The sequence below is a fragment of the Moschus berezovskii genome, chromosome 13, assembly GCF_049115385.1.
Source record: "Moschus berezovskii isolate FMDL1 chromosome 13, NW_MosBer_1.0, whole genome shotgun sequence".
In the NCBI taxonomy this organism is placed as follows: domain Eukaryota; kingdom Metazoa; phylum Chordata; class Mammalia; order Artiodactyla; family Moschidae; genus Moschus; species Moschus berezovskii.
Window position 1 is genome coordinate 483610 of NC_142472.1, and position 27581 is coordinate 511190.

The 27581-nt window shown below is 60.3% G+C and overlaps 1 protein-coding gene across 1 annotated transcript; it reads left to right on the forward strand.

Moving 5' to 3' along the window:
- The first annotated feature begins 3185 nt into the window (after positions 1-3185).
- Positions 3186-27040, forward strand: ADPRHL1 (ADP-ribosylhydrolase like 1). Its single transcript, XM_055426746.2, has 8 exons — positions 3186-3806; positions 7818-7982; positions 11168-11293; positions 11789-11929; positions 12555-12682; positions 13876-14008; positions 14434-14587; positions 22660-27040. Exons 1-8 carry the CDS (start codon positions 3593-3595, stop codon positions 27038-27040), a joined length of 5442 nt encoding a protein of 1813 aa, XP_055282721.2. The 5' UTR covers positions 3186-3592.
- The last annotated feature ends 541 nt before the right edge of the window (positions 27041-27581 follow it).

The following is a 27581-nucleotide window of genomic DNA, read 5'->3' on the forward strand; positions in this document are numbered from 1 at the left end:
TCAGCTCTGCCCCAGCTGCTCGGACGCTGTGCACTGGGTGTCCTCCTCCACCCCACATCGGGAGCGGCCACCACACCCAGGACCCTCCCAGCTGTGTCTGGCCTGCTGCCTCGTTACAAGATCGCATCCCACGTGGACGGCCTGAACCCTCTCCTCTCCTTTATTGGTGTCACATGGCCCCTGCTGAGCATGCCTGCCTCAGGCGGGCGGCTGCAAATCTCAGGACACACAGAAACCTCAGGACACACAGACGCGCCTTTGGCCGATGAGAACTGTATACCCCCCTGACCTACCAACGGGCACACTGAGGTTCCTGGCCTGAGCAGCACCGCCTCCTGCTGTAGTGGTGACATCATGTGTGTTGGGCTGTGATGTTGGCTTAGTAGAAGCTTACGAGGGAGGTTACGCACGTCGCCGGCTCCCAGCTTTGCGGGGCGGCCACCCCCACGCTCACAGCACACAGCCAGGGCCCAGCTCCCCGCGTCCTCTGGGCTCACATCAGCTGAACAGTGTGCAGTTGCCCTGAGAACCTCTGATGATGGCGCCTCTGCCTCAGCTATGAGTGTTTCTGCCCAGTGGTGCCCTTCTCCCCACAGCGGGCGGCTAGCAGAGGGCTGCCCACAGAGAGGGAGCAGGCGTGCCCAGCAACCTGATGGCTCACTGTGAGGCCCCTGGCTTCAGGGTCTCCCAGAACCATGCCAGCTGGAGTCATTTTCCAGAGCCTCACTCTCAACACGGGCTGTAAAGATGCCACTGTCCACTTACGGGCACCTTAGCATCTTAGCACCTTAGGATCTTAGTATTTTAGTATGTTAGGATCTTAGCATCTTCAGTTCAGTTCAGTTGCTCAGTCGTGTCCGACTCTCTGCGACCCCGTGAATCACAGCACCAGGCCTCCCTGTCCATCACCAACTCCGAGTTCACTCAGACTCACGTCCATCGAGCTGGTGATGCCATCCAGCCACCTCATTCTCTGTGGTCCCCGTCTCCTCCTGCCCCCAATCCCTCCCAGCATCAGTCTTTTCCAGTGAGTCAACTCGTCGCATGAGGTGGCCAAAGTATCGGAGCTTCAGCTTTAGCATCAGTCCTTCCAATGAACACCCAGGATTGATCTCCTTTAGAATGGACTGGTTGGATCTCCTTGCAGTCCAAGGGACTCTCAAGAGTCTTCTCCAGCACCACAGTTCAAAAGCATCAATTCTTCAGCAATCAGGTTTCTTCACAGTCCAACTCTCACATCCATACATGACCACGGGAAAAACCATTGCCTTGACTAGACAGACCTTTGTTGGCAAAGTAATGTCTCTGCTTTTGAATATGCTATCTAGGTTGGTCATAAATTTCCTTCCAAGGAGTAAGCGTCTTTTAATTTCATGGCTGCAATCAGCATCCGCAGTGATTTTGGAGCCCCAAAAAATAAAGTCTGACACTGCTTCCACTGTTTCCCCATCTATTTCCAATGAAGTGATGGGCCCAGGTGCCATGATCTTTGTTTTCTGAATGTTGAGCTTCAAGCCAACATTTTCACTCTCCTCTTTCACTTTCATCAAGAGGCTTTTAAGTTCCTCTTCACTTTCTGCCATAAGGGTGGTGTCATCTGCATATCTGAGGTTATTGATATTTCTCCCAACAATCTTGATGCCAGCTTGTGCTTCTTCCAGCCCAGCGTTCCTCATGATGTACTCTGCATAGAAGTTAAATAAGCAAGGTGACAATATACAGCCTTGACGTACTCCTTTTCCTATTTGGAACCAGTCTGTTGTTCCATGCCCAGTTCTAACTGTTGCTTCCTGACCTGCATACAGGTTTCTCAAGAGGTGGGTCAGGTGGTCTGGTATTCCCATCTCTTTCAGAATTTTCCACAGTTTATGGTGCTCCACACAGTTAAAGGCTTTGGCATAGTCAGTGAAGCAGAAATAGATGTTTTTCTGGATCTCTCTTGCTTTCTCCATGATCCAGCGGATGTTGGCAATTTGATCTCCGGTGCCTCTGCCTTTTCGAAAACCTGCTTGAACATCTGGAAGTTCACAGTTCACATATTGCTGAAGCCTGCCTTGGAGAATTTTGAGCACGTCTTTACTAGTGTGAGATGAGTGCAATTGTGCAGCAGTTTGAGCATTCTTTGGCATTCCCTTTCTTTGGGATTGGAATGAAGACTGACCTTTTCCAGTCCTGTGGCCACTGCTGAGTTTTCCAAATTTGCTGGCATACTGAGTGCAGCACTTTCACAGCATCATCTATTGGGATTTGAAATAGCTCAGTTGGAATTCCATCACCTCCACTAGCTTTGTTTGTAGTGATGCTTTCTAAGGCCACTTGACTTCACATTCCAAGATGTCTGGCTCTAGGTGAGTGATCACACCATCGTGACTATCTTGGTCGTGAAGATCTTTTTTGTACAGTTCTTCTGTGTATTCTTGCCACCTCTTCTTAATATCTTCTGCTTCTGTTAGGTCCATACCATTTCTGTCCTTTATCGAGCCCATCTTTGCATGAAATGTTCCCTTGATATCTCTCATTTTCTTGAAGAGATCTCTTGTTTTTCCTATTCTGTTGTTTTCCTCTATTTCTTAGTATCTTAGCATCTTAGGATCTTAGCATCTTAGTATTTTAGTATCTCAGCATCTTGCTGTTACTGAAACTTTATCAGATGTGTTCCTCACGTCCTGGTGTCCTGGTCTGATGTAGGACCGAGTCCTGTGGTACCACAGGCCTGAGGACACAGATGGCAGCTTTTCTGACCCTGGGCTTCAGGTCCAGATGCCTGGTTTACACATGGACCCCCCAGCCTCATCACCACCAAGAACACTTTTCCTGTGGAACAGGGGTGGGGGCCTTGCATCCCGCCCCACATGGAATGGCCTGTGTCTGTCAGGGAGGCATTGCCAGTGCTGGGCTGGGGGACGCCCAGATAGCTGCAGCTCCACCTGCTTCTTCCTTCCTGCATGGCAGATTTCTATCATCAACATGCTCCGCAGTCACACGCCCTCCAAAAACCAAAGCCGCGCGGGTGACAGCTGAGTCCCAGCAGGGTGCTGGATGCAGGAGCCAGGCGTAGGCTGCTGAGGGCGACCCGTGTGATTACAAGTCCAGGAAACGCAAAGACGCAGGAACAAGGCGGACGGGTGGAGGCCCGAGGGTCGGGGGTCGCGGAGGCAGAGGGGCCAGGGGACTCGGGGGTCTCAGCCTGGCTGCGGGAGGCCAACGCACACTGTGTGATTGACTGGATTGAGCCTGGGTGTGGGGGTTCAACACCAGAGTGCTAGAAATACGAGTGCTTCCTCCAGGTCACTAGACAGACTTCCCCAGAGCAGTGGCTTCGCCCGCCCAGGGCTGTTCTGAGCCGCAGACGCCTCCACGGAAGAGCCGGCTCAGTCCCGACCCTGTGGACAGACGCTGCCGCCCCACGTGGCTGGGGCGGGCTGTGAGCTGCAGCCCAGACGGTGCTCTCACTGGTGCCACCTGCAGAGACAGAGGGGGAGAGCCTGCCACTCGGGGAGGCTCCTGACAGCAGCGCGATGACCAGCCCGGAGGCCAGCGGGGCGGACTGAAGGCAGAGCAGCACGGCGGGCGCCCGCAGCCGGGGGCAGACATGGAGAAGTTTCAGGCTGCGATGCTGCTGGGGGCCGTCGGGGACGCGCTGGGGTTCGGGCACGCCGCCAGGGAGAGCAGCGGCTCGGGCACCAGGGCCCAGGAGGAGCTGGGGAGAGGCGGTGGGCTGGACCGCCTCGTGCTTTCACCAGAGACGTGGCCGGTGAGCGCCAACACCATCATGCACGTGTCGACGGCGGGGGCCCTCGTCACAGGTGAGGCTCTGCCCCGCGGCGGGGGACCCGAGGTGAGGGGCCCGGAGCCCGGGGCTTGACCGGCTCATCACACGGGGCCCCCAGCAGACAGGCTGCGCCTCCACTGCGTTCCGAGACAGCCTCTCTGGGACAGTGTCACTTTTCTCTGCTCACCTGCAGACTCGGGCTCTCAAACCAAGACTTGCCATTGTGTTTGTGAATGTTCACTTGGCAGAGCCTGCGTATTCAGAGTTAAGTGCAATCAGAGGGCTCACTTTGGGTCCGTGTGGGAGGAAACCTCAACTTCTCACTGTGCTTAGTTAGCTTGCTTCTGAATTTATTTCAAAAAATATATAAAATAATAAGCCAATTTGCAGTTGGGTCAATTAAGATGATATTTGGAGGGAATTGCTTCTAAATCCCGATGAATTGTTGTTAAAATGCCATTTGCCAAAACAGGATTTAGCTTGGAGAGTTGCTGCCGGTTCTCTGTTATCCTAAGAAAATGCCATGAAGTTGGTTGGATCTGGGGGGAACAGAGTTTCCTTAAGTAGCAGGTTGATTTCAGGAACACGTTTTTACTGAATTTCCGAAAAGCAGCGGGTGTCTGGGTGAGGCACAGCCTCCTTACAATTGCTGTTGAAAACCTGTCAGAGGCTGAGCGCGTCACTGCAAAATTAGAAGCTGAGGCGGTTCTGAGTGGCTGGAATGTGTGTGTCACCAAGCGCTCACCCGCCGGCCGCGCCAGAGCTGGGTTTAGCTCGGATGTCACATCACAGGAATGCCGTCTGCTCTAAACAGCGGGCGGAGCACCAGGCCTCAGATAAGATAGAGTCACAGCAGGCTGACATGACAAGCCGTCCTTCTGAATCTGCAGACTCGGAGATGGGGGGGGTGCGATTGCGGGGCTTCCGGGCACACTCTGGGCAGGCCCCAGGCCCCTCCGTGTCCCGCCCCCATGCCCTCCTGTAGTACCTGCCTGGCAGAGTCCCCGGCATGTCTCCAGCCTGCACTGCGGTCCCAGGACTCCCTGGCGTGGCTCCTGTCAAGAACGTGCTCCCCCGGGTTGGAGCAAGTCACATCCCCTTGGCAGGAATAGGGCGGAATCCTCCCTGGTGAAGCGTGTGGATCCGGAGCATGGTGGCAGCAGGCCCAATTCTGATGGGCTCGGGCACAGCTGGACACAGACACCTCTGGACACATGCCCTCTGGCCCACGGGTCACCGTGAGGCACTCGGGCAAGTCTGTGCCCCCAGAATGTGTTTTCATCCCCTAAACATCTAAATTTAGTTTTCAAACAGCCCAACTTTTTTCTTTAATAACAAACTGTAGCTTGTGTAAGGGGCATGGCAAATAGATGGGGAAACAATGGAACCAGTGAGAGACTTTATTCTGGGGGGCTCCAAAATCACTGCAGATGGTGACTGCAGCTGTGAAATAAAAAGACACTTGGTCCTTGGAAGAAAAGTTATGACTGACCTAGACAGCGTATTAAAAAGCAGAGACATTACTTTGCCGACAAAGGCCCATCTAGTCAAAACTATGGTTTTCCCAGTAGTCACATATGGATGTGAGACTTTGACTATAAAGAAAGCTGAGCGCCAAAGAATTGATGCTTTTGAACTGTGGTGTTGGAGAAGACTCTTGAGAGTCCCTTGGACTGCAAGGAGATCCAACCAGTCCATCCTAAAGGAGATCAGTCCTGAATATTCCTAGGAAGGACTGATGCTGAAGCTGAAACTCCAATACTTTGGCCACCTCATGTGATGAGTTGACTCACTGGAAAAGACTCTGATGCTGGGAGGGATTGGGGGCGGGAGGAGAAGGGGACGACAGAGGATGAGATGGCTGGATGGCATCACCGACTAGATGGACATGAGTTTGAGTGAACTCCGGGAGTTGGTGATGGACAGGGAGGCCTGCAGTCCGTGGGGTCACAAAGGGTTGGACACAACGGAGTGGACTGACTGAGCCACGCGTGTTGCGGTGCCAGTGGACCCTGACTGTGGGCCTGTCTCACCGTGGGTGTCGTCAGGCACCCTCACGTCAACCTTCAGGTCGACTTCATTACGGAAGATTACAGATAAAGGAGCCAACACAGAGGAGCTGGGTCGTTGGCCCAGCACTGCCCGGCAGGTGCAGACAGAAGCCCGGCGGCCTCGGCCTGCCTCTGGAGTCCCGACCCAACCTGGGGCTGCAGGACTTGCGCTGTTTCAGGGGCCCAACAGACCAGGGCTCTTCACGTGATTTCCAAAGGCAGGCAGGGCTCGCCGCCCCAGGCGTGTGGCCGTAGGCAGGGCCCTGTGGAGTAGCAGGTGCGCCTGGCCGTGTCCGCTCCGCCGTGCCTCTGAGACAGGCAGTACCGAGCAGAAGCAGGCGCTGAGCGGGGCGTGACGTCCAGGGCCCTGCAGGGCAGGCAGGCCCCGCAGAGCAGAGAGTGGTCCCAGCCCCACGATCCTCCCCCCTGTGCTACCTGCGGTGGCACTGGAAACGTCGGTCTTACCGAGTGATCCAGGTGGGTCTCCTGCTTTCTCTCTGTCATGACTTCAGCCGGGAGGCTCAAAGGGGGCTTTGTAGGTGTATCTGTCGGTGGGGGAGACAGAGACGTGAGCTCAGTGGCTGCGTCAGCACGCAGAGGAGCTTGGGCGCGAGGCTCTGAGGCTCTGAATTCGGGATCAGCTCCCGGGGTTTTGCTGCCTTTTTGCTTTTAAGGAACTTTAGTCTCTTCAAAAAGAATGTGATTCCAGAATAAAACAATTCATTTTAGGGGAGCCTGGAAGGGCCAGGCTTATTTGCCCTGGACTGAGACGGTAGAGAAAGTGACAGAGAACATGCCCCACCCCAGCCAGGGTCACCCAGCATCACCTGCTGTCACCCAACATCGCCAGGGTCACCCAGCATCACCTGCTGTCACCCGACATCACCAGGGTTACCCAGCATCACCTGGCGTCACTGTCCACAGGACAGACGGGATTCAGGCCCACCAGCAGGGACCCTACTGCACCCCCACCCGGCTCAGAACCGAGGCAACACGGCGCGGCCCGGAGTCAAAGCAGCAGCCAGATGGCGCCAGGCCTCTGCCCCACTGCTGAGATGTGTGCGTGGACAGGAGCTGCTTCCCCCGCAGCACGGCCCCCAGAGCAGCACTGGGACCCATGGCATGTCCCCCACCCTGCCTGGACTCGGGCATCTGCCCTCCCTGCCTGCATCAGGGCCAGAGGTGACCTGGGTTTCGTGCCAACTGTGCTCCGCTGCCAGCTCTGCGCCCAGGGTGGGCAGGAGAGGGGCAGCGTCCTTCTGCACCCCCACGGCCCCCAGAGACGGGGCTTCGCCAGGAGGGCCGCACGCAGCCCCGCACAGACAGCCTTGCTGGCAGGTGCGCCCTCTGCCCGCACCGTCTCACCTGCTCTCCGTGTGAGCAGGTCCCAGGGGCCCCAGCTTTGGCGGGTGTGTGTCTCTGTCCACCAGCGTCTGAGGACTCACTTAATGCCAGAAATGCCTGGTTGTGATCAAAACCCATTCATGACCCTTCGTTGAGCCTACAGCAGGCAGATGAGGGCCTGACCCTGCAGAGGGGGTGCGTGAGGCCATCCGGACACTGGTCAGCAAGCCCTCTGTGCCTGGCACCCCGAGATCTCCAAGGACACGCTTGTCCCCAGACCGCCTTCCCGTGGGGTCGCGGTGGGGACAGTGGGGATGGGGGGGGCGTGGCTGCTTGGCTGGAGGGGGAGCGGGCAGCTGGGCTGGGAAGGCGGCTCTGGGCGCCCTGGACAGGGGACCCTGAGGGCTGCAGAGCAGGCAGGTATCGGGCCAGCAGGCCCCTCGTGGACAGAGCCATCGGCCATGCACAGAGACCCTGGGTCTTAGACTCTCGTGTGTAACAGCGAGAAACCGCAGCCTCTGAAATGAGATGAAATCCAAAGCGCACTGCGCCTGCGGTCAGGTCTGTGCGGGGAGCTGGTCCCAGGGCCTCCCTCCTGTGGTGGGGGCAGGCTTGTGCTGGGGGCTCATCTGACTCCGCTTCCTCCGCAGACTTCTGGTGCCTGGACGACCTCTACCGTGAGATGGTGCGGCGCTATGTCGATGTCCTGGAGAAGCTCCCGGAGCAGCGGGCAGACCCAGCCACCCTGGAGGGCTGCTCCCAGCTGAAGCCAGACAACTACCTCCTAGCGTGGCACACGCCGTTCAACGAGAAAGGTCAGGGAGCTTTCCCCTCCCTCTGAGAAGGCGGGGCTGGAGGGCCCAGCTCATTACCCCCAACGGGACCCCCAGGGATCTGGCACCATCTGGGCTCCAACTGGGGATGCAGGCATCTCAGTCACCATCCCTGGTTTGCTTTAAGGATAATCTCCCATTGCTTTCCTTTTCAATGTGTGTTCTTAGCTGAAACATCAAGGGAAGCACACACCACCTGCAGAAGCGCCTATCTCTGGGATGATCTCGTGTGGGGTGATGTTGGCAGGCAGCCTTTGCCCCTAGGGCTCTGCTACTGGAGTCCTGGACCCGTCCTCCGGGTTCACAGTGACGGCAGGCCTGTCCCCTGGGTTGATGCTGCAGGCTACCATCAAGTCAAATGCTCCTGGTAAATAAGGAAGCAGGAAATATGGCCCATAATAAAGAGAAATATCAGTAAATCAGAAATGACAGAGCCTGAGAGTCATTAGAGTTTTCAGGTAAGGATATCAAGTTGTGTGTGTTCTACAGTTCTGAAAAGTTAAGTAGAGACGTAAGTACACAAAAGACCTACAGCACAGCTCTAGAGAAAAACACCTCAGTGTCTGAGTAAAACTCACTGACTGAGGTTCACAGCAGATTAGACATTTCAGAAAAAAGACCAGTGAGTTTGAAAGGCAGAGTGATAAAAACTGTCCACACAGAGAAGAAAGAACTCGAAAATGTGAAAGGGCATCAGGGAGCCATGGGACAGATCAGAGCACTCGGTCCTTAAAAGAGGAGGGAGAACAGAGAACATGTGGGGAAACAGTGGCCAGAATTGTCCCAAGTAGATTTTTAAAGAAGTGAACTCTCATGCCCCAGAAACTCAGTAAACTCCAAGCATAAGAAACAAACAGAAACCTCCAACAAGACCCACAGCCATCAAATCTCTCAGAACTGACAACAAAGAAGGAGCACGCCTCCCATGCGGACCGCCAAGGGGAGGGCGGCTGTTCCATCAGAAGCAGCACCTCCGGGCGCAGAGAAAACGGACGCCCAGATGAGCGAGGGCTGAGCAGCCTCTGTGCGCAGAGCAGTGAGGAGTCCGTGCCCGAGGGCGCCGGGGAGAGACGCCCGCGCATCCTGACCACCTGCACAGGCCACGTGGGCAACAGTCCATCTCTGAGGGAAATGATGATGGGAACGCCGGCCCAGCGTCCGCACGGGGAGGCTGCCGCCAGCAGCAGAGGCCCCGGAGCCAACCGCGCACGGCCCATCCGGGGAGTTGAGGCCAGGAGCCCCCAGGCGCCCTCTCCCTCCTCAGAGGCCACCGCTAAGGGGCCGGGCAGGCAGGCCACATGCTGGGAGAACGCACTGCTGAGTCCAAGTCTGCGAGGGATGTGAACCCCAAGGACGTAAAGATCTTGTTTTTAAAAAGTAACTTTCTGTGTTTATTGTTGCCAGTGCAGGGTCTCTGTGGCCCCGAGGGCTTCCTCCAGCTGGGAGAGCGGGTGCTGCCTCTCGTGGGGACACAGGGGCCTCTCCTGCTGTGAGCACAGGCCCGGGCACTGGGGCCTCAGCAGCTGTGGCCGTGGCTCAGTTGTCACGGCTCCCGCGCTCTGCAGCACAGGCTCAGTCCTGGTGGGGCGTGAGTTTAGTTTCTCCACGGCGTGTGGGGGTCTTCCCAGATCAGGGATCAAATCCACGTCTGATGCATCAGCAGGGGGATTCTTTACCACCGAGCCCCCAGGGAAGCCCTGAAGACCTCTCAGAGCCTAGTAATAAGGGACATCCCTGGTGGCCCTGTGGTTATGAACCTGCCTGCCACTGAAGGAAAATGGAGAAGGAAAGGGCAACCCACTCCAGTGTTCTTGCCTGGAGAATCCCAGGGACGGCGGAGCCTGGTTGGCTGCCGTCTATGGGGCTGCACAGAGTTGGACACGACTGAAGCGACTTAGCAGCAGTAGCAGCCATTGAAGGAGACGCGGATTAGATCCCTGGTTTGGGAGGATCCCACGTGCCGCGGAGCAACTAAGCCCGTATGCACAGCTACTCAACCCGAACGCTAGCGCCCAGAGGCCACATCTCGCAGCTCGAGAGCAGCCCCCACTCACTGCGACCGGAAAAAGCTCACGTGCAACGACGGAGACGCACTGCAAGCATACATGAGGAACCGATTTAAAACCCGTGATTATAGAGAAGCAGCGCCACACAAAAACGGGAACGCTGCTGAAACAAGCACGTCACCAGAGACGACCTGTGAACGCCAAGGAAGCAGCACCCATTATCACACGGTGACACGGAAGCCAAGGTGAGAGGCCCCCGGCCTCACCGGCTCGCCCCCGGCCTCACCGGCTCGCCCCCGGCCGCACGGGGGAGCTTGCGTCAGCTGTGGTGTCTGATGTGGCAGAGACTCCAGGGTGGGGGGTGGGCAGTGGTGTGGCCACTTCCGAAACTGGTCCCACAGATTCTTACAACACTGAACATTCACGCGATGTACGAGCTCAGCGTTCCTCTCAGAGATGTTTACCCAAGAGAAGAGAAAGCGTCTATCCACACGAGACTTGGTCATCAATGCTCATAGCACCTTTATTTGTATTAGCCTCAGACTGGAGACAACTCAAAAGTGCATCAGCTGGAAGTGGACCCACCAGCTGTGGTCCCTCCACCCGCACGGCGGGGCCCAGCTACAGACACACAGCACGGGCGGGTCTCAGCAGTTACGCCGAGTGAAGGGAGCCAGCAAACAAGACGCCTCTCTGCGTGATTCTGTTCCTATGCGCTTCTGAAGGGGCAGGAGTGCACTTTGGGGCGACAGACGCGTGTGCAGTGTTTCTTTGCGTGCTGGTTTCTTGGGGGTATCACGTCAAGACAACGTGCATTTGTTAAATACACACGGCCGGTTGTCCGCCAGCTGCAGCTCAGGGAAGCTGCTTTTAGGAAGAGGGGCGCACGTGACTGGCCACGCCCCGTGGACACAGTGCTGGCTCCTGCGTCCCCCGGTCGGGGTGCGTGGGGGTGGCCCCCACCCCAGCAGAAAGCCTGCCCTTTGTGGCTGCGTCTGTTCCTGCCTCTACGCGGCCTCTTTCGTCTCTCGTCTTTGTCAGGACTGTGGGCGGGTTCCCCGTCTCCGAGTCACGGACGCCATAAACGCGGGCACAGAGATCGCTGTGCGTGCCCAGGCCGGGGGGTTGCAGGCAGAGGTCTGAACGCAGGCTCCCACGCAGGCTCGGGCTTCGGCGCCGCCACCAAGGCGATGTGTGTGGGGATGCGCTACTGGCAGCCAGAGCGGCTGGAGACGCTGGTGGAGGTCAGCGTGGAGTGCGGCAGGATGGCTCACAACCACCCCACAGGTGACGGCGCAGCGGCGGGTGGGGCCCGGGGTGGCCGGGAGCCAGCTTGGGGGCGCAGCCCCGGCGGGTGGGGGACCATCCTGGCCTCTGTCCCGAGCGTGGTCCTGGCAGGCAGGGGTCCATCCTGGCCTCTGTCCCAAGCGTGGCCCCGGCTGTTGGGGGTCCAACCTGGCCTCTGTCCCGACCCCGGCTGTCGGGGGTCCAACCTGGCCTCTGTCCCGAGCGTGGCCCCGGCGGGTGGGGGGTCCATCCTGGCCTCTGTCCCAAGCGTGGCCCCGGCGGGTGGGGGTCCATCCTGGCCTCTGTCCCGAGCGTGGCCCCGGCGGGTGGGGGACCATCCTGGCCTCTGTCCCGAGCATGGCCCTGGCGGGCAGGGGGTCCATCCTGGCCTCTGTCCCGAGCGTGGCCCCGGCTGTCGGGGGTCCAACCTGGCCTCTGTCCCGAGTGTGGCCCCGGCTGTCGGGGGTCCATCCTGGCCTCTGTCCTGCGTCCCAGGCTTCCTCGGGTCCCTGTGCACTGCCCTGTTTGCGTCGTACGCCGTCCAGGGAAAGCGGCTGGAGCAGTGGGGCCGAGATATGCTGAGGACAGTCCCGCTGGCCGAGGAGTACTGCAAGAAGACCATCCGGCACCTGGCAGGTGAGCCCACCTGCCCCGCCCCCAGCAGCTCCATCCACACATAGAGCGGTGTGGCCAGGCCCAGGGTGGGGCGCTCCGTGTGACAGGCGGACCCCACAAAGAAGGTCTGTGGTGCCACCTGGCCGCAGGGTGGAGGCCCGGTGTGGGGATCCTCTCTGGGTTCTTGAGACGCGGGTTCCCCCTCTGACCCCTGGCATCACCCATGACACAGTGCAGCTGGACAAATGATTCAGAAACGTCACCAGTGCCTCTGGGGCTTGGATGCCAGGCCATTAATTAGGGGCAATGAATGTCCTGTCTCCTGACTTTGCAGGCACAGCGTTGAGTTAATAACAATACTCAGGTTCAGAATTTCCACGAGAAGCCACTGTGATCTTGCGATGGCTGCCTTAGTTCAGCACATCGTCAAGCATCCCTTCCCATCTCCATCTTCCCTGCTAGTGTCTCAAAGCAGGAACAATGTGAGCGTCTTTTAATTTTGGGAGCCATCGCTGAAGCCAGGTGCTGGCCCCCTCTACCCCCGGCTGGGCGGGCGCACTGGCTCTGCCTCTGGCCCTCCCCAGTGCTGCCCATGGCACCCGGCTGGACAGCGGGCACAGCCTGCTCACCTGCTCTTTGTGTTTAGAATACCAGGAGCACTGGTTTTACTTTGAAGCCAAGTGGCAGTTTTACCTGGAGGAGAGAAAAATCGTCGAGGACACGGAGAACGAAGCCAGCTTTCCCGACTGCTACGACGCGGAGGAGAGGGAAAAGGTAGGCTCTTGGGCCTGAGAAGGATGGGGTGCGAGAACTGAGGGCCGCTGCCCGGGGTCCCAGGCCAAGTCCTGCCTACCACCCCCGCCTGCGGGGAACCAGGGAGGTGAGCGGAGGGAGCATTTGGGGGGCGGTGGGAGACTTCATGCAGGAAGCCCGTTTGAAATGGCTACTGCTTTTATCTTTTCATCTTCTTGATAATAAGCACAATTTGTGCAAGAACAGTCCACCTTACTTCGTTTCTTCTGAAAACTGGGGATATAGGCTTGTCTAGGATGAATAAATTGGTGCAAACCAGTGGCATTCACCATGCTGAGAAAACCCCTGAGGTGGCTGAACTCATCGGGACAATGATCGGCAACACAAGAGGAAGCCTGTGTAACTACAGTTTAATCAAGACAGACATTTATTATCCTCACATAAACGGTATTCAGAGCTGGTCAGAAGTCTCTTGCAGTGAGGATCTGAGGGTCTTCCTGTTTGGCTGCTCTGTTATTTTGAGAACTTGCCTCATAGTCCAAACTGGCTGTTCCCGCTCCAGCCAGCACATCTGTATTCCAGGTGTCAGGAAGGTGTAAGGGAAGAAGTAGCATCTACCCTTCCCTTTTCAAGTGCTTCCTACTGCCCTTTCATTTATCTCTCATGGGTCCCCTGGTGCAGAAAGACTCAGTCACACTGTTCTTCCTGTGGAGACGCTGCTGCCTCAAACCAACCTGGTTTTGTCGCCGAGGTGTGGGAGTGTGACCTGCCCATGTCCTCCCTGCTGTGTCTGGCCCCTGCCCTCTGTCAGTCTTCTCTCCCAGACAGAGGGGCCTGCCCCAAGCCCCCAGCTGCTTGACCCACTGTTGCTCCCACTGTGTCCACCGACTGGTCTGCAGCCCAGAGAACACCCAGCATGCCTGCCCGGCCTCACTTGTCCCCATGTCCCGCGCAGGCTGCAGTGGCGCCCAGCCACAGCATTCCAGGCCCCTTGCGGGCTGTCTGCATCACAGAATTCGCCGCCTTTGTCTGCGGGACGGCCGAGGTGTGAGAGCCCTGGGAAGCAGGCCTTTCCTGCCCACTGTCCACCTGCAGCTGGGAGCGGTGCCTGGACACAGGGGCATCACATAAGTGCAGGGGTGGACTGGGGAGCTGTGCCCTGAGGCCCTCGGCGTGGCCCGGGCCAGGCCTCTGACCCGTGGTGCCTTCCCCAGACCTACAGGAAATGGAGCTCTGAGGGTCGCGGGGGCCGGCGGGGCCATGATGCCCCCATGATCGCCTATGACGCCCTCCTGGGAGCCAAAGGCAGCTGGACGGAGCTGTGCCGCCGCGCCATGTTCCACGGAGGTGAGGGGCCGCCCGCGGGCCTCCTACTGGGAGAAGCACACCCCTCCCCAGCACCAGGGGGCCCCTCCGAGCATCCAGGGGTGCCCAGTGGCACCTCCCGGGGCAGGTGGAGGGGAGAAGGGGGCAGCGACCTGGGGCCTCAGGAGGGTAGGGAAAAGGAGGCTAGGAGGTGAGGTCAGCAGGTGGGGGGCGCCGTGGGGACATCACCCCTTGGAGGCTGTCCCCTGAGTGCTGGGCCCTGGGCTGGGAAGACCTCTGCACGCCGGGGGTCCAGCTGTGCTAGGAGCGGGAGGGGACACCCCTCCCCCTCACTGGGCTACAGCTGAGGTCAGGGCAGAGGCTGAGACGGCTCAGCCCCCTGGTGAGGGGATGTGGGACCGGGGGCGGGGACCACGGGGCAGCTCTGAGGGTCCTGCCTCTTCCAGGTGAGAGTGGGGCCACCGGAGCCATTGCCGGCTGCCTGTTCGGGCTGCTGCACGGCCTGGACGCCGTCCCCGCGGGCCTGTACCGCGAGCTGGAGCACCAGGAGGAGCTGAGGCGCCTGGGCGAGGCGCTGCACCGGCTGTCCACGCAGGAGAAGTAAAGCCTTCCCCGCCGGGGCCACACACAGCCCCTGTGTCATCTTAACCCACCCTCCGGGTTCCCGGGGCCTAACTGCTGCATAAAATACATTGTTTGTCCGATGAGCGTATTCTCCCTGCCCTGGCCGAGCCTCGTGCCTTACTGATGTCACTCTGCATTCGACAGCCTCAGACCTCCAAATACAAGGTCACGAGGTGTCTCTTGGACACTCGGTGTATTTTATTCTGTTGCAAAACTAACGCTCTCTGCTCACTGACTGGACGGCACTAACCACCACGGCTCAGCTGGGACAGCCTCGGGCTGCAGGGCGTCCTGCACGGCCGCTTTCCAGCTCTTAGTGGGGCCTGTCCACCCCACACACCGCTGGGTCCCCAGCCCCGGGGGGCAGCCGCTGCGTCTGCATCCTGACCGTGGTGTGCCCAGACCAGGAGGAAGAGCAGCCCCCAGCCCGAACCTTCGGGGCACCCCGCACACTCGTCTGTATCAGCCGGCCCACGCGTTTAATCACACCCGCGTGCTCGTCTGTATCAGCCGGCCCACGCGTTTAATCACACCCGCGTGCTCGTCTGTATCAGCCGGCCCATGCGTTTAATCACACCCGCGCGCTCGTCTGTATCAGCCAGCCCACGCGTTTAATCACACCAGCGCTTAACACCAACCCTTCCGGGAGCGACTAACCGAGGATGCCTGGAAACAGGGCCACCCTTCCCCAGGCTCACCGATGAGGACAGAGCAGGGCCTGCTCCCTGTGGTCGGGCTTCTGCCCGAGGACACTCGCTCTTGTTAAAAATAACCCTGACCACAGTCTGGGTGAAGCAGCGGCTGGCGTGAGCAGACAGCGGGTGGCGGCTGACACGTAACACCCGCTTCACCGGCTTGGCAGACCCGTCCTGGGGCGGCGGTCCCGGCGGGGTGAAGGCTTGCTGCGGAGTGGTCAGGCACGTCCCCTCCAGACACACGCAGCACTGTCCCCCAGCCCCGGGCCGCAGGGACCAGGAGGTGTGTTTCCAGCCGAGGCCGTGGGTGGTGCTCTGCCGGCCCGTGGGGCCCCTGGCCACTGACAAGCCCTTGGCCTCACGCGCATCGCAACACAGGGGCTCCACGCTGCGGCTCTGAGCCACCGAACTAACCTTGCTGCTCAGGACACTCGGCAGTCAGAGTCGGGGGAGGGCAGGCGCCCCACCGTGCGGGTGCAGGCAGGGCCAGGGGTGCGGAGATTAACAGAGTCATCTTCCAGGAACGGAAGCCAGCTGAGGTGAGTCGACCCTGGCCCCGGCACGCAGGACATGTTGGGCTTCCACGTGGCCTCCGTGCTGCGTGCCCGGCCCTCCCGTCAGAGCTGCGTGCCCGCGCCGCTGTGCCCAGGGGACTGGGAGCTGCTGGGCTGGAGCCATGGGGCCTCCACCTTCCTGACAATGCAGGAGAACTAATCGCCTCCTTGGCAGTCAGGCAGTGAGTCTACTTACAGACTGATTATAAACTAAAACACACAGAGATTCTCAGGCTCATAAAATTAGAGTGAAATTCGTTACCCCCACTTCCCTTTCCTATTCTAGGGAAACGCAAATCTTAAAAACAGAAACTCGTAAAAGGAAAGAGAATCCCATACCTACTCAGATGTTCTAAAATGTAATAGTTGCTGATTTCATTTTTATTAGAAAGGGGATACCTGCACACAGCTTCAGAAACCCAGTCCATAAATTGGGGTGTGGGACCTAGGATCCCTCGAACCCTCACCCGACTGGTGTCACCAGGGTGAGAGGTCATGGGTCCTACACATCCTTCCAGAAGGCTCTGCACACATACAATGAGGTTAAGCGGGTGCCACACACGTGCATTTGAGACACACACACACGACTTCTCTGCACAAACAGGAGTCACACATCACCGTGACTTGTTTGGGGCGTTTTTCACTGGACACTTTTCTGGACGTTTCCCTAGAACATCACACGTGTCCCTCTCCATGTCTCCAGCTCTTGCCTGAAATTTCATTGCCCCGAATTTGGTGGCCAATTCCCTCCTGCGTTTGTGCTGCACGCCTGCATTACGGCCCCGCGAGCTGGTCAGGATGTGGCTGTGACAGCCACAGGTCCACGATGAGCCACGGCTTCAGGGAGGGGCCCTCCAACAAGCCGACCCCCACCCCTGGCCCCCCCGCCTCCCTGACCCCGCCATGAGTTATGAACCCAGTACCCGGAGCAGACGGAGGGAAATACCAACCAGATGCCAACCGATGGAGCAGGAAACATCCAGCTTTGTGTTCCACCGAAACGTGGAATTAGAAAACTCCATCCCTGAGACTCACCCCAAAGGTGGGAGGGATTCTTGGGGCAACAGTGGGAGCACTGACCACCTGGGTTAAGAGCCCCCCTGTGTTGACCTGTTCCTGAACACCCGGCGTGGTGGGGGATGTCAGCCTCGAGCCTTTCGGGGGCTCCAGCGGCCAGCCACCCACTCAGCCTCGGCTTCCCTGGTCGGGGCTTAGGTTCTGGGGCTGAGCTGCAGACAAGGTGACGGCCAGGCCAAGCCCACATAAGCTCCTTGGGCTTCTCCTCTCCCCTGCCCGCCCCCAGACACGAGTGAGGAAACGCTGGCCCCCATATACGAGCGAGGAAACGCTGGCCAGCCCCCCCAGACACGAGCGAGGAAACGCTGGCCAGCGCCCCCAGACACGAGTGAGGAAACGCTGGCCCCCATATACGAGCAAGGAAACGCTGGCCAGTGCCCCCAGACACGAGCGAGGAAACGCTGGCCAGCGCCCCCAGACACGAGCGAGGAAACGCTGGCCGCCCAGAGCCTGACCACAGGCCAGCCCCGCGGGCACAGGCAGCAGCAGGTCACCCTCGACTGGAGCTCCCCCCACGCTGCCAGGGCTCACGCGTCCCCCGGCCCGGGGTGGTCTGCTTTCAGGGCCCTGGGAGGCCCTTGTCAAAGGCTTTTGTTCCTCCCTGTCCCATCCCATTTGTTTTCAAGCACAAAATTGCAAACAGCTCAAGGAATCCACGTTCCCTTCACCCAGCTTCACACACTGCTACCATGCTCACACTGGGCCCAATTTACAGCAGGGTCTTCTCTCCCTCTCCCGACAAGCAGACACACGGAGACAGGCAGAGACACAGACACACACACAGACACACGGACATGATTAGAGACACACAGACACGCAGAGACAGACACGCAGACACACACAGAGACACACGGACATGATTAGAGACACACAGACACGCAGAGAGACTCACAGACTCGCAGACACACAGAGAGACAGACACGCAGACACGCACAGAGACACACGGACATGATTAGAGACACACAGACACGCAGAGAGACTCACAGACTCGCAGAGACAGACACGCAGACACGCAGACACACACACAGACACACGGACATGATTAGAGACACACAGACACGCAGAGACAGACACGCAGACACGCAGACACACACACAGACACACGGACATGATTAGAGACACACAGACACGCAGAGACAGACACGCAGACACGCAGACACGCAGACACACACGGACATGATTAGAGACACACAGACACGCAGAGAGACTCACAGACTCGCAGACACACACAGAGACAGACACGCAGACACGCAGACACACACAGAGACACACGGACATGATTAGAGACACACAGACACGCAGAGACAGACACGCAGACACACACAGAGACACACGGACATGATTAGAGACACACAGACACGCAGAGAGACTCACAGACTCGCAGACACACACAGAGACAGACACGCAGACACGCACAGAGACACACGGACATGATTAGAGACACACAGACACACGGACACGCAGACACGCAGAGACTCGCAGACACACGCAGAGACACACGGACACGCAGAGACAGACACGCAGAGAGACTCACAGACTCGCAGACATACAGACACACAGAGACACACAGACACACAGCAGCAGCTGTCGCTAGGCATCACTGGTGCGTCCCCACAGCACTGGGCTATTTAAATCTCAGGTCCTGAAATAGTATCCGACCCTCAGGGCTGGAGGCAGCCTGTGCCCAGGAGACCCTTATCTCAGCGGGGACGCAGGGGCCAGGCCATCCAGTTGCTGGCCCCGGACACACGCCCACGTGGGGCAGAGCCAGCCCAGCCCAGGCCCGGCCTGGCCCTCGGTGAGGCAGAACAGGGGCCCTGCTGGGGGACGTGGCCCTGCAGGTGCTGGACGCCACTGCCTTTTAGGACAAGGAGCGGGTGGAGGACCCCGCCGTCCCGCCCACCTGTGACGGCCGCGGGGCCCTGGCATTGGCCAGCAGGGGACGTGGTATCACCGCTGGCGACTGGCGAGCCTGTGTTTCAAGTGACCTCTCGGGAGCCTGAGTTCCTGACAGGACTACACTGGGAATGTCTACTGCGGCCCTACTGTTTACACTGGCCCCCAGGAGAAACGTGCTCTGCTCTCCTCCTGAGAGGGGCTTGCTCACGCCCACCCCCGGGGCTGCACACGAAGCCAGAGGTGGCCAGTCCTCCGGGCAGCGCTGGGCGGACCCCTGTGATGGGCAGGTTGCAGAGGCCCTGGGGTGGGAGCTGGGGGCCGGGGAGGGCTGGAGGCGGACGCGGGCAGGCACGGCTGACCGCAAGCGCAGCGCGCGGCCCCTCCGGTGGGCTCAGTGCTTAGACGGCCGGCACCGCCCCGCCCCGCTGCCTCTGCTTTCAGCCGTGGTCCCTGGGTCCCCTCGGGGCTCGGTGCCTTCAGGGCTGGCTTACTGAGGGGCCTCGCCCCCACGTCGGGGTCCGAGGCTGGAGAGGCCCGGCTCCACGAGGTTCTCACGGTGGGTCCTGGGCCGCAGCCGCGTCCGCTCCGGGTCCCAGGGGCCGAGGCGAACGCGCGGAGCCGCGCTGCGTGTGGGTTCAGGGCGCCGCGGGAACACAGGCTTCGCAGGAGAGGTCCGCGGGCGCGTCCAGCCCGCTCCGCCTGGACCGCAGCGACTCAGCCTGAGATCCGCTCCCAGGCAGTGGGCGTGCGCCCGGCGCACCGAGGGGCCCACAGCTGTCACACTGCCACGGAAGCCCCCCAACGGCCACTTAAGAGGAGTTTGTGTGCAGCTTCTGAAAATAGAGCTCTCGCTTCCGCAAAAATAGAAGTAGGAAAAGAAAGTGTGTTCGCAGGCTCGCATCCAGCCTCTGTGTCTCTGCCCGCTGTGTGTGCAGCACTTCCCCGCTGCAGACTCCTGCCCGCAGACTCAGAAGCGCTGGTTTCCGAGGCTCTGCCCACCTCCAGTGTCAGCCACTTAGTGTGTGTCCTGGCCCGCACACAGCCCAGTAATCCTCGCCCTGTGCCGACTGTCTCCGGGAATGAGCGGCCAGCACGGGAGGGCTGGGCTGTGATTCTGGGCCCATCTTTGCCAAACGACCAACTGCAGAGGCTGGGGCCCCACCAGGGAGGAGGCTTCAGCAGCGCTCGGCCGACACACTCAGAGGAAAGTGTCTGGTCTAGACTTGGGGCTGAGACCCCTGCCCCAGGAACCCTGTAGAGGCGCTGCCCATCGGCGGCCGGGCTGGGTGAAGGGACCTCGCGGACAGGGCTGCAGGGTGGGGCTCACGCCTCGCAGTCTCGGAGTTTCTCTGGGAGCGTTTCCGAGAGGCTCAGCAAGGCGGCCCCAGCCCTCCTCCCTCCACGCACAGCGAAGTCCACCCGCTCCTGCTCGGCAGCCACCACTCCATCATCCCCGCCCCCCATCACTCTCACCCGGAACGGAGTCTCCCCTGCCAGACCCTCCAGGGCCTGAGTGCCACTGTCCAAGGCGGGCAGAGTCTCAGATCTGGGGATGTTCTGCTGGGGCTGAGTCAGGGCGCAGACAGAGGAACCGACAGAACCACAGAACAGAAACTCCTCGTGCTTTTTCCTACCTTATGCAGACAAAGCTCAGTCAGTTCAGTCGCTCAGTCGTGTCCGGCTCTTTGTGGCCCCATGGACTGCAGCATGCCAGGACTCCCTGTCCATCTCCAACTCCCGGAGTTCATTCAAACTCATGTCCATCGAGTCAGTCATGGAGTCAGTGATGCCGTCCAACCATCCCATCCTCTGTCGTCCCCTTCTCCTCCCGCCTTCAATCTTTCCCAGCATCACGGTCTTTTCTAATGAGTCAGCTCCTCGCATCAGGTGGCCAAAGTATTGGAGTTTCAGCTTCAGCATCAGTCCTTCCAATCAATATTCAGGACTGATTTCCTTTAGGATGGACTGGTTGGATTTCCTTGCAGCCCAAGGGACTCTCAGGAGTCTTCTCCAACACCACAGTTCAAAAGCATCAATTCTTCAGTGCTCAGCGTTCTTTATGGTCCAACTCTCACATCCATACATGACCACTGGAAAAACCATAGTTTTGACTAGACGGACCTGTGTTGGTAATGCCTCTGCTTTTTAATATGCTGTCTAGGTTTGTCGTAGCTTTTCTTCCAAGGAGCAAATGTCTTTTAATTTCATGGGTGCAGTCACCATCTTCAGTGATTTTGGACCCCCCAAAAAATAAAGTCTGTCACTGTTTCCATTGTTTTCCCATCTATTTGTCATGAAGTGATGGGACCAGATGCCATGATCTTAGTTTTCTGAATGTTGAGCTTTAAGCCAGCCTTTTCACTCTCCTCTTTCATCTTCATCAAGAGGCTCTTTAGTTCTTCACTTTCTGCCATAAGGGTGGTGTCATCTGCATATCTGAGGTTATTGATATTTCTCCCAGCAATCTTGATTCCCGCTTGTGCTTCATCCAGCCCGGCATTTTGCACGATGTACTCTGCATATAAGTTAAATAAGCAGGGTGACAATATACAGCCTTGACGCACTCCTTTCTCAATTTGGAACCAGTCGTCCAGTTCTAACTATTGCTTCTTGACCTGCATAGAGATTTCTCAGGAGGTAGGTCAGGCAGTCTGGTATTCCCATCTCTTTCAGAATTTTCCACAGTTTATTGTGATCCACAGAATCAAAGGTTTTGGCATAGTCAATAAAGCAAAAGTAGATGTTTTTCTGGAACTCTCATGCTTTTTCAATGATCCAGTGGATGTTGGCAATTTGATCTCTGGTTCCTCTGCCTTTTCTAAATCCAGCTTGAACATCTGGAAGTTCACAGTTCACGTACTATTGAAGCCTGGCTTGGAGAATTTTGAGCATTGTTTTGCTAGCGTATGAGATGAGTGCAATTGTGTGGTAGTTTGAGCATTCTTTGGCATTGCCTTTCTTTGGGATGGGAATGAAAACTGACCTTTTCCAGTCCTGTGGCCACTGCTGAGTTTTCCAAATTTGCTGGCATATTGAGTGCAGCACTTTTACAGCATCATCTTTCAAGATTTGAAATAGCTCAACTGGAATTCCATCACCTCCACTAGCTTTGTTCGTAGTGATGCTTTCTAAGGCCCACTTGACTTCGCATTCCAGGATGTCTGGCTCTAGGTGAGTGATCACACCATCGTGATTATCTTGGTCGTGAAGATCTTTTTTGTACAGTTCTTCTGTGTATTCTTGCCACCTCTTCTTAATATCTTTTGCTTCTGTTAGGTCCATACCATTTCTGTCCTTTATCGAGCCCATCTTTGCATGAAATGCTCCCTTGGTATCTCTTGTTTTCTTGAAGAGGTCTGTAGTTGTTCCCATTCTATTGTTTTCCTCTATTTCTTTGCATTGATCACTGAGGAAGGCTTTCTTATCTCTCCTTGCTATTCTTTGGAACTCTGCATTCAAATGGGTATATCTTTCCTTTTCTCCTTTGCCTTTAGCTTCAAACAAGGAAGGCCCGCATTAAAAAAAATGTGAACACCGCAGGTGCAAGCAGTTTTCCAAAATGCTCTCTCCAAGCTCTGTAGAGTGCCCGGGTCAGAACAACAACCCGTCAACAGAAAGGGACACAGTGGCCCAGAGGGGCTTGGGCGACCCTGACTCTTGGAGCAGAAGCAGGGACGACTAGAAGCCAAGGCCCTCGGCACCCAGCCTGCATTCCTGGGCTTCTTGGGGTGCTTTAAATGGGATTGTCCCATAAGAAATGTTTTATGGGCTCACGCTGGAAAAACGATGATAAAATCTGTGACGATTCATTCTTTCCCTGCAGCCCCACGAGCAGCAAGGTTGGCAGCGACAAGACGCCCACAGACATCCAAGCCCTGAAAAAGAAGGTTGGCCGGGTGACGTGCAACCCGGCGGCCCGCGCCATCCTCAGCAGCCTGCTGCTCTACCTGACCGACCGCGAGGACGTGGCCCCGGGGCCTCCGGCCGCCCGGAGGGCAGAGGGCACGGTGAGCCGGGCCCCCGAGCCCCAGGACGCCCAGCGGCGGCCCACGCGCTTCCAGCTGCTCCAGGCCAGGTTCATGGGCAGCGGCCGCGAGCCCCGCCTCAAGAGGACCCGGGAGGTGGGGCGGCTGATCTTCAAGGACAAGCAGGGCCCTGGCAGGAGCCTGGTGGCGGCCACCATCCACAAGCTGCTGGAGAAGGCCGGGGAGGCGGCCGGCCGCCCGGCCCCCGGCCGGGAGCCACCGGGCCGCGAGAAGCCGCGGGCCCTCCCGGCTGGGAGGAGCTCGGTGAAGAGCATCCTGAAGGTGTTCCTGGCCGCGGAGGAGAAGCAGGCCGCGGAGCAGCCTCCCGCGGAGCCGCCCGCAGCCGCCCGGGGCCCGGCCGCGAAGGCGACGGCGGGCGGGCGGGGCGCGGCGCTGGCCAGGCTGCGGGAGAAGTTTGCGCAGAGCGGCGCCGTGTGCGCGGAGGCCGGCCTCCTGCCGCGGCGCGCGGACGAGCGCGCGAAGAGGCGCCCGCCGCGGAAGCCGCTGCACCGGCCGGAGCCGCGCGTGCTCCGCGTGGCCACCCTGGCCAGCACCTGCCTCCGCGCGCCGCCCACCCGCCTCCTGGCCTGCTCCACCGAGCCCGCGCTGCCCTTCAGCGTCGCCACGGTGGTCTGCGGGCCCCGGAGCTGGCTGTCCCACCGCACCCGAGTCACCCACACGGGCTTGGGCCGTGCGCCCCGAGGGGAGACGGGCACCTCCCCCAACGCGGCAGAGGCCCCTGGCGGGAGCAGAGACGCGGGGCAGCGGCCCCCGCAGCCCTCCACGCCCTGGCTTGCAGCTTCCAGGGACGGCCTGGAGAGAGGGCTCCCAGGTGTGGGGCCCGAGTGTGTCCCCTGGACAGCCCCCGCTGCCACCTGCCCCGGGGGCCAAGCCCGTCCTGGCAGCAAGCCTGCGAGCTCCGCGCTGGGCCCAGCCAGCCCAGGTCTTCCTGGGGCTGCTCTGGGGGCCACAGAAGCAAGACTGGGGCCGCAGCCAGGACTCTCTGGAGGCGGCGCGGGGGCTGGCCCCGAGGTCACCCGGACCGTCTGCAGCTCAGAGCACGAGATGGGCGCGGCGAGTGTGCGCCGGGTGCCAGAGCCCCACTCCGCGGTTCAGGAGAGTTTCCCAGAAGAGAAGGCACCGGGACAAATCCCCCCACTGGCTGCGGTCACCGCACCCTCCGCCCAGGCCACGCGGCGCACACAGCCGGCCATGGAGCCCCCGCAGGTCACGGTGAGGCTGCCGGTGGTCCACACAATGCCGCCCCCTCCTGTCACCCCGCAGAGGGCGCCAGGAGACCGAGGCTGGGGGCCTCTGGGTGGGGTAGGTGTGACTGGAAACCCAGGCACCTCACGTCCCTCCATGGCTGAGAGTGGGAGCCGGGGTGCCCCGACGCCAGGACCGAGCCCGGCCACCAGGCCGCCGCAGGGCACAGGGGCAGAGCCAAGACTCCCAGCCCCACACGGTAGTGCTGTCCACGGTCCAGCTGTCCCCGCGGCCGTCCCCACGACGGAGCCACAGAACAGCTCCCTGGGAGGAGAGGATGCCAGACCTGGGGCTGGGGCCTCACACTGGCCCCCAAAGCCCAAGGACGTGCGTGAGGAGAATGCGTCCCCCCTGAGTTCTGAGCCGCCTGGGCTGTCAAAACCGCAGGCACGGCCAGGCGGTGACGCCAGTGCCCGGGAGAACTATCGGAGGGGCCACGCGGGCTGTGCATCCCGCGGCCAGCAAGCACAGGCGCCCACGGCTCCCGACGGCAGGGGCGGGACGCATGGCCCCACGCGGCCAGAGGTGCCAGCTGCGGCTGGGACAGGGCCTGAAAGCCTGAGCCCCGTGGACAGGCGCCCCCCGAGTGAGCAGGAAGGACGTGGCGGGCCCCCGCCACCCCTGGAGTCAGCCGGGCACGTGCCAACAGCTGCAGGGAGCACCGGCCGTGATCTTGGTGAGAAGAGAGCCCCCTCCTCAAATGAACAAACACCGCCCAGTGTCAGAGCCCCCAGGTGGGAGCTGGCGGGCAGCACCTCCCAGAGTCCCCCAGCCCCGAGCCCCAGAAATGGGGCAGCTGGGCAGCGGGAGGGTGGGGGGGCTGGGCAGCCCGCAGGCCCGGGTCTTGTGGGTGTCATGGCCGAGGAGGCTACTCGCCAGCCTGGCAGCCACAGCTCGGCCTTGGGGTCCCCACCTGGCCGCCCTCAGGAGGCCCCCGGTACGCCGAACCTGGCCGTCCAGCCCCGCCCGGTGGCTCCGGGTGAACCGGCTGCAGGTGACGTGGCCACAGGCGGAGTGAAGGTGGCGGCAGGAGTCAGGGTCACAGGCACTGTGCGGCAGAGCCCTCAGAGGGGTAGCCTGGAGCCCCCAACTCCAGTCCCGGGCCTGCCAGCGCCAAGGGGGAGCCTCGGGGCAGGGACTCCAAGGCCGCAGCTTCCTGAGAAGCAGCAGGCGGAGGGCAGGGCAGGCCTCTCGTCCAGTGAACAGCTTCCCCTCGGTGCCAGGCCTTCCCGCCAGCCCGCCCCCTCAGCCACAGCAGCAGAGGGGCCACAGAGGGACAGGGCGGCCCCGAAGCACCCTGATCTCCAGGCTTTCAGACAAGTAGAGGGAGGGGAGAGGACCGGCCTGGGCACGGGAGAAAGTCACCCTGGAAGAGAGGCAGGGTCCCCAGGGCCTGTGAGTCGGGATGGTTCTGGAAGGAAGGGAAAAGGCCTTCAGGGCGAGAGGCCCAGCTCGCCAGGGGCCAGAGAGGCTAGGATCTGGCCCCGGGAGGAGGCGGCCCCAGAGGAGGCTCACGGACAGCGTGCCAGGAGGAGCCCAGAGCGCCCTCGGAAGCAGCAGGCAGGGCACGCCGAGGTTACCCCAGAGGAGCGGAGGGCCCCGGCTGCAGAGAGCCAAGCCCTGTCCCCCTCGGGGAGCCCCGCGCTCCTAGCACAGGCCCAGATGGACCAGATGGTGCCCCCCAGCTCAGCACGGGCCATGAGTGGCTCGATGGGAGTGACACTCACTGCGGGCAGAAATGAGGCGCCCCAGGTTCCAGCCCTCAGGGGTGGTCAGGGGGACTCCCGAGTGCTCCTGGGAGAGGGGCCGAGTCCAGCAGCCTCCATCCCCTGGGAGGAGCGGAGCCAGGCGGCACCCAGCCCCTGGGAGGGGCAGAGTCAGGCGGCCCCCAGCCCCCAGGAGAGAGAGATCCAGGCACCCTCCAGCATCCAGAAGGGGCAGACCTGGGTGTCCCCCAGTCTCAGGAAGGGGCAGAGCCGGGCACCCTCCAGTATCCAGGAGGGGCGGAGCCAGGCAGCCCCCAGTCCCTGGGAGGGGGAGAGCCAGGTGACCCCCAGCCCCTGGGAGGGGCAGAGCCAGGCAGCCCCCAGCCCCTGGGAGAGAAAGATCCAGTCACCATCCGGCATCCAGAAGGGGCAGATTCAGGCACTCTCCAGTATCCAGGAGGGGCAGAGCCAGACGGCCCCCAGCCCCTGGGAGGGGCGGAGCCAGGCAGCCCCCAGCCCCCGGGAGAGAGAGATCCAGGCACTCTCCAGCATCCAGGAGGGGCAGAGTCCGGCGGCCCCCAGTCTCAGGAAGGGGCAGAGCTGGGAGGGACAGAATCCGGTGGCCCCCAGCCCCCGGGAGGGGGAGATCCAGGCACCCTCCAGCATCCAGAAGGGGCAGAGTCCGGCGGCCCCCAGTCTCAGGAAGGGGCAGAGCCGGGCACCCTCCAGTCTCCAGGAGGGGCAGAGCCAGGCAGCCCCCAGACCTTGGGAGAGAGAGATCCAGGCATCATCCAGCATCCAGAAGGGGCAGATCCAGGCACCCTCCAGCATCCAGGAGGGGCGGAGCCGGGCAGCCCCCAGTCTCAGGAAGGGGCAGAGCTGGGAGGAGAAGAGTCCAGTGGACCCCAGCCCCCAGGAGGGGGAGATCCAGGCACCCTCCCACATCCAGAAGGGGCAAAGTCTGGCGGCCCCCAGCCTCTGGGCAGCACAAGGCTCTGCAGTGCCCACACCCAAGCTGGGGAGCAGCCTTACACCCTGTGTCCCTGCCCAGGAGGGGCCCCCAGATGCCCCCAGGGTGGGGCGCGGCAGGCGGGGGCCACACCTGGCCAAGTACCGAGCCCAGAGCTTCAGTGACCAGAGGTCCTTTGAGCTCTCCTTCAGGCCAGCCGTCCTCAGGGCCAGCGACAAGTACAGGCCTCCTAAGTGACCCCAAGCGACGTCAGGGGCCCAGGCCTCCCCGGGGTCCGGGCACGGCCGCTCCAGCCCCGCCAGCCTGGCCAGAGCCAACAGACCTGGGGAGTCAGCTCCGGTGGACACGGACCGTCAGAGCCATGAAAAGCCATTCTTAATGCTGCTTCCAGGTGCGTGACTCCAAGGGCGCTTTCCCTCAGGACCTGTTGAGGAGAGGGACCCGTCACCCAGCTCATCTGTCCCACGGCCGTCAGAGCAGTGTCCGTGGGCCTGTGAGTCCTGCTGGGGCCTAGGCAGGCACAGGCAAGTGACAGACCAGGGGCGCTAGCCCCGGGGCTGCCCACCTGCAGGGGCCAGGGTCAGAGGAGGCGTGTGCCGGGCTTGGGGGCGGCCCCCCAAGCTGCAGACCCCGCAGGCCCCTTGGCAGAGGCATGGGGAGCCCAGCAGAGCCCCCGGCCTGACCCCTCTCCTGGAGGCCCAGCGCCTTGGCTGGGGCTGGGGGGTGCCCGCCCCCACCACACCTGGTGGCACCATCTGATTCATCCTTTTTATCGATT